Here is a 6,790-nt window from a genome sequence, read left to right on the forward strand (position 1 = left end):
GTCAAAGCCGGGAAAGCCAAGACAAAGGTCGCACCAGACATGTTTAAAAAGATGTTCTTACATTGTACTCGAAGAATAAAGACTGCAACAGTTACTTATTCTGGGGATTTTAAATCAGCTGACTGTGGCGGTCATCAAACAAAATCTATTTTCCCTACTATTCAAAGCATACTTCACACTTCTGATATCATTACTGTATTCCACAAATATTTCTACCAACAATAATCTCAAAATGCTCTGATTAGGAATGCTGGTTAGGACCGCACATTACCAAAAAATGTATCAGACCTCCAGCATAGGTGCATTCAAACTGCTGTAATGCCACCCAAATGAGCCTACTGTATATTTAAATTCATGAAGCAAGGTCCCATGAATTAGTTTTTGCCAATGTCACGAGAGCATTAAACCAGTGTGAAGCCATCCTTTCATATCTTTATCAAATTACACTTTCTGCCTGTCATCTCTAAATGGATGTTCATATGTTTTCATTTTACAACAAACTCACAGCATACCAAGACACCAGGACAGGATTCATAAAACAAACAAACCCCAGGGTGGACAGATGATTTCAGGAGACTATGCCAAACCTTTATTTCAAAGTTCAATACAGGGCATTAAAGCAAAATATATAAATATTTTATTAATGACATAACATTAAAGGGCCAATAAATTTTATCAAAAAAAAAAAAAACAACACACCCATGTTGCTGCCTTTACCAGTATGCAGCAATAACTGCAAAAGAAATGTGAAATTTTAATGTTTTGTGTTTGATCACATTTATTTTGTACCCCAGCAAAGCCAGTAACACTGCTGCTGTAAAACTGCAACTATATTACAGGAAACATTTTTTTTAATGTGCGTGGATCGATGGCCGTTTCTTTGTTTTATCTTCATTACAATCCTAGGGGGGAAAAAATAAAGTTAAAATACTTGTATAGTTCAATTTTTTCTTACTATAGCAGCCTGTCTTGACATTTATATCCCTTTATATCATTTTTTTATTATTACTTTTAGATCCATTTTAAGCTCACAGACCATCCACTTGGAACTACATTACCAAAGCCTTTGTTCTATTAGTGGTTCATCTTTCTAGAGTGCATAAGCATAAAAATGATCACTGCCACTTTTCGAGTAGTGGTAAATGATTGGTTTGATCTGATCCAGCTTCGTGAGCACCCCCATTTAAAAATAAATACTTTGGGGGCCAACGATGAGGGAAAGAACTGATATTTCTGGTTTGCATCACATGACACCTCAGCAGTTTTCCCTGCCTGAGCACTGAGGGCCTGATTCTGATTTGAGAAACCTGAGTGCCTTTTACGCACTCCCAGCCACATAAGACAATAAGCACTCCAGAGATGCGTGCACTCTCACTTGAGATACGTAAGCCGCGTTTCCACCGCAGGAACTATACCCCGGAACTAGGAACCTTTTGAGGAACTCAGTGCGTTTCCACCGCAGGAACTAGGGTCTAAATTTAGTTCTGGGGGCTTTGTTTTACCCCCCAAAACGTTCCTGCTCGGGGGGTAGTACTTTCCGAAAGTACAGGAACCTTTTGGGTGGAGCTTGCAGCGCTGAACATTTCTGATTGGTCGAGTACTCGTAGCATTTGTGTTGTATTTATTTTCCGCCATTACCCGCTATGTTTGAAAATATGCAGCGGCAAACCAATTTATTTTCATAATAACTTCAAATCAAACTTGTATGTTATGCGGCGCAGTAGCCTACTTTTGGTTATAGCCTGTCAACGTCTTGGAATTATAACGTGTGCTCTTCTGTTCTTTTCTTGCTTTAGTATTCGTTTTATAAAATGCTAAGCATTCATGCTGGGACAGCATATTACGTAGGCTACCAAAACATTCAAACGGATTAATTCGGTTGCTGAATATTTTCTTCCGGATTTTCTTTGTTAGCCCGTTGTAATTGACTCAAAACGTTTGATACAGTTATGTGAGGTATGCGGTAGTTCTGCATAATTAACATTGGTGATACAGTACAAGCAAACTGGAAATCACCTTCCGCACTTTTTATCCGGGTAAAATAACAGGTTAATTCTAGTAATCTTCCCTTTAGCTTTTTCAGACTGCCGTAATTTTACTCAATTTTACTGCCATTTTTCAATTCCACGAAAAGACCAGGAAGACTATGGACTCATTTATGGTGCATGGTTCGCATCTGGAGGGCACACTTCGCTGCTCGGCTAGCAGTAACTTCGAAGGAAAGCAAACGGTGGCTGTACCACTACTAATTTACATTTTCACGCAAGTCCGAGTTTTCGTTCTATTCTTGTCATTTTGCGATTAGCCTATATGGAATTGACGACGAGAAAGTAATAAAACAGCAAATTGTTTACAACGTGTGCATGTTTTCTGCTGTTAATGAATGTGTTTGAGAGGATATATGAAAATCAATAAATACAAAAGTAACCATATATAGTCATTGTTGGTAACCCGTTGTATATAAGTGGAATAAACCCCTCCGGGCTGTCCCGGTTATTAGAAAATAATGTAGGCTACTTCGGTGGTAGTATGGGGTTATAGAAGAAATCATATGACAGATGGACCGACGACAACGTCAGTGGGCTAATTTGCCTAATCTTCGCGGTACTTTAGACCCCGGTGGAAACGCAGACAACCATTGGCTGAAGGAACCTTTTAGTTCCTGGTAAAGTAGTTCCTGGGACTGAAAGTTCCGGGTAATTTTGGTGGAAACGCGGCTGTAGTTACTTAACTCCAAAAAGGGGTGGTCATTGCTGTCACACTAAATATACTCAAATTAGCTTGTCCCCACCCACATCCACAGATGAAAATGAGAACTTTCCTGGAGTTCACATTCAAGAGTTTTTTTTCCCTTCGTAAAAACCCATTACTCCGAGCCACAAGGCCAAGGATGCTTTAAATAGGAAATAGCCAGCAGTATATACATTTAAATTAGTTCTGCTCCTGCATCTGAATTTCCTCCAAATTAATACAAGGCTTGTAAAGTAAAAACAAGTATTTGTAAAGATTACATTGATTTTACTCAATTCGTTTTGAAAGCAGTCCATATGACTTCAACAAAGAGAATAGTACTGCATGAGAAAAAACGTTATCTGCCAACGGTCACAAATAATCCCGACAGTTGTCACACTTGTTAATCAAGCAAATGAAACACAAACATTTTGAGAATGTTAAGCCCCCTGTTACACTCGCTGAAATCATGCATACTAAACAGCTGTGGGTTAAACAGCATGCATGCTAAGTGTTGGCTGACTGAAGCAATAAGCCCCTCCCGTACTCAGATGCTATACATCTGTATAAAAAGCAAATGCTTGGTCTGCTGTAAGTAAAATGATGGTGACAAACCGGGGTTGAGGCAAAAGCTGCAGAAGACCTGTATGCTGTAATGCTAATGCTCACAGTAATTGGATAATGTACTTCTTTATGGCTGGTAACTGGCTTGCATAAGGGTGGTCACCCCCCCAAAAAAAAAAAATTAAATCTGAGAATGTACTGATTAGATTCCACATATGTTTTAATGACCGAAGGATATAATATCAACAATTAATCAGTAATGGGCAACTAAATGTGGTGACATTCAAATGTGGGGACACCAAGCTGTTTGGATATTACTTGGCCTCACACTCACCGTTGGAGAACTTGCACTGCTTGAGAACCTCGCTGAAGCCCTCGCATAGCTTGAGGTCACTCTGGGTCTGCGCGCACTCAATGAACTGCTTCAGCTCCAAGGCGCAGGGGCTTTCCGCCTGCTGGAAAACGGGCTCTGGCTGCTGGTACATCGACTGGGGCTGGTACATGGGCGGCGGCTGCTGGTACATAGGCTGGGCTTGGGCGTAAGGTTCCTGCAAGGCAAGGCGCAGCACGCTGGGTAAGAACTGCAGCTCCTGTGCTCTCTGCCAGAGAATGACTGGCCATGGACTGAACTTGCACAGATCAGAGAGTAACATAAATGCCATACTAGTCTCTGACAACAAACTAGCACCAAAGCAAAAGAGGCATAGGGGCAAGGTAACAGGCTCAATTCTAAAATACAGCACTGCTGTTATAACCTTATGTAAGGCACTGTACTTGGCAACTTTGTCACCTCTAAAAATTATTGGCACCCTGAAATGTGCATGCTGATTTTACAAAAGTTGCTTGATTTACTTCTATATAAAACTACTCATTCTAATCTATTGATACACTTGTATATTTAAGCAACAACTGAGGTAAGGAATGTCTGGAATTTGTAACCATGAAACTGTACCCAGAAATCAATGCTCAAACCTCAAAATCTTAAGCAGCCACTTGTTCTTGCCATTGCCAAACCAATTGCTTAAATAGTCACATGACTGCCACATTATCATGAATGCCAACTGGCTTCCTCAGAGATTACCTGATAGGTGATGTCAGGCCTGGCTTGCTCAGAGCTCGCTGATCCACCACCACCACCACCACCTCCCATCATGGCGTGTCCAATCGTGTGCCCCACCGCCGACCCCACCGCTACCCCTGCTGCTGTGGTTGCCATGCGGGCAAACATCCCAGGTTCCCTTGGAGCCGGGGGAGCCATGGCAGATGGAGGTGCATGTGCAGGCATTGACGGAGGAGGTGCAGCTCTTGCCATTGGCGGGGGAGGAGGGGGAGCTCTCGCCATGGGTGGTGGAGATGGCCGGCTGTGGAGAGATGGAACCAGAACTGCATAAGCCAAACAGCATTGGTTTTAAAAGACCATCAGAGTAAATTGCAGCGCCTTCTTAAAAACAAATTCAATGATATATAGAAACTACATTACACCAAAATAGAAAACCATTACAACAATTAGATTATTAAGCTATACAGTACCCCTGATTACACCATGCTTTTGTATAAAACTATAAGAATGTTTTGGCTATATTAAATAATTCCTATAGTGTCATTCATCAGCAAGCTAACTAGAAAAAGTCAACGTAAAGTTATTTTGAGATCTGATGCCTTGTTAAGTGTTTTAGTTGTCACTGTCTAAATACAAAAACACCGTTGAGTAACATACCAACTAAATAAATATTATTGCTGTTCGCTAGACATATAGGCTATGGATAGCTACATACGGAGCTAATGTGTGCACATAATGATTAACTACGCTGTTAAAACCTTATGCTAGCCAGCTACCAGTCATCTTGCGTGAGATATCTGGGTTTAAGGCCTCTTAATACCTAAGGTGACCTTTGATATGAAACTTAGCAATTATCTTTCATCGCATGCTATCAATTTGTAAAGAATATAATGTGTGGCACAAATAAATTAACAAAGACTACGTTAGGTGCCAGACAGCCTCTGTTAATAACTGACATGCAGGCTCACCAAGTAACGTTAGCTTATTGAAAAAGTAATATAAGTTAGCGAACTAGCTACGTTAGCTCGCTAGCTATGCAGCTAGCTGATGCTAGCTAACTCACCTGGCTGGGGGAGCCATCCTTGATGTTCGACTTCTGCTACCTCTAGGCATCTTTTATAGGAAAATCACAAAATACTGCAATTGAACTTGCAAATGAAAAATCCAGTCCAGTTGCGTCTGTGTTTTTATCAAAACTCATATAATACAGGACCTTTAACTTCGACAGACTTGCGACCGCTACGTCATTAATTTTCTTCCGTCTTCCGGTCTGACGCAACGCTTTGCAATTATCTTCACGGGAGTTGTAGTTCAAGTGTCTTCAATTCGCTTCAAAACCACTTTTCCACAGAACTGTAGTTCCCATCGGCACTACTCCACAAAGAGTTACTTTGTAAGATGATCACGATTACTTTGATTTTTATTCATGTTCTTTCCTAGATTGTCAAGAAATAAAAAACACCAGCTATGTATTTATCAAACAAATATGGGCAAATAGATCAGATCGATCAGATAACTCACAATTCAGAAACAAAGCCTTAAACGTGTATAGTTCCTGTTCGAAACCCTGAATAATGCCAGCCTTTAAGTGCTGTGTAGGTGTTATTCATGGCTTGTCAGCTCTTCGCTTTGTGGATGCGTATGGCAAAAAGATTTCACACTTTCAGTTCTGGTAGGCTCCTGAACCCCCTACAACCCTGACCAGAAATAAGTGGGTTAGATTATGGATGGATGGTCATCTGGTTCAACTGAATGTTTGATTCTAAAACAAGTTCATTTGGAGATGAAGCAAATCAGGGACAGAACTAAAAATTATTTGCACACAAATACACACATACACACCCAACCTAAGCTCTCTGTATTATACCTCCACCCCCAAAGCGTAGTCAAGCTGTTCCAGCAAACTCTCTTCATGAAAGGAAACTAGCTGACTTCCACTGTAATTGGCATATGTTATTACACTCCCCTGCAGAAAGTTCAAATCCTCTCTCTAATTCCCAGTCTAGTTTTCTTTGCCATATAAGACATGTCCTGATTTAATTTTGAGGGACTATTACATAGCTTAGAGATGACTTAATAGTTGTCCACAGAGTTATAGATCGAGGCAAGCAACATTACCTTATAACAGGTATAAAAAGTTTCATAATGCCGTCATTCATGTTTTATAAATAAGGCCCCTTCCTAATTTCATCGCAGTAGTGGATACACATAAATAAGTCTTGCTGTTGTAGTCCATGCTCATCCTGAAGATTCCCAAATCTCTTTGGCGCCCCCTTGTGACTAAATGTGCTGATTGAAAGACCCCCAATACTTCGAATGTTTGGTCTATTCTGCCCTGCCAGGGCAAAGTTCTGGAATACAGAGTGGTCTCAATAAGCCACATAAATGATAATGGCCTCACTGTTAAGCCACTGTAAAACATATTTTGTTTTTCCA

The 6,790-nt window shown here is 40.6% G+C and overlaps 1 protein-coding gene across 1 annotated transcript; it reads right to left on the minus strand.

The window, feature by feature from the left end:
- Nucleotides 1–566: 566 nt before the first annotated feature.
- chchd2 (coiled-coil-helix-coiled-coil-helix domain containing 2) lies at nt 567–5,629 on the minus strand. The gene is made up of 4 exons (XM_064351302.1): nt 5,418–5,629; nt 4,376–4,655; nt 3,629–3,842; nt 567–902 (listed from the first exon to the last, which is right to left on the minus strand). The coding sequence occupies exons 1-4, from the start codon at nt 5,465–5,467 to the stop codon at nt 895–897; spliced, it is 552 nt and encodes a 183-aa protein (XP_064207372.1). The 5' UTR covers nt 5,468–5,629; the 3' UTR covers nt 567–894.
- Between the last annotated feature and the right edge of the window lie 1,161 nt (nt 5,630–6,790).

Source organism: Anguilla rostrata, chromosome 9, assembly GCF_018555375.3.
Source record: "Anguilla rostrata isolate EN2019 chromosome 9, ASM1855537v3, whole genome shotgun sequence".
NCBI lineage: Eukaryota > Metazoa > Chordata > Actinopteri > Anguilliformes > Anguillidae > Anguilla > Anguilla rostrata.

What these genes read in the sequence shown, in the direction of transcription:
- chchd2 (XM_064351302.1), bottom strand. Translation starts at nt 5,467, where the DNA reads ATGCCTAGAGGTAGCAGAAGTCGAACATCAAGGATGGCTCCCCCAGCC. An exon ending in AGGATGGCTCCCCCAGCCAG is followed by an intron (nt 4,656 to 5,417) that starts GTGAGTTAGCTA and finishes ATCTCTCCACAG; the next exon opens with CCGGCCATCTCCACCACCCA. An exon ending in GGCCTGACATCACCTATCAG is followed by an intron (nt 3,843 to 4,375) that starts GTAATCTCTGAG and finishes CTTGCCTTGCAG; the next exon opens with GAACCTTACGCCCAAGCCCA.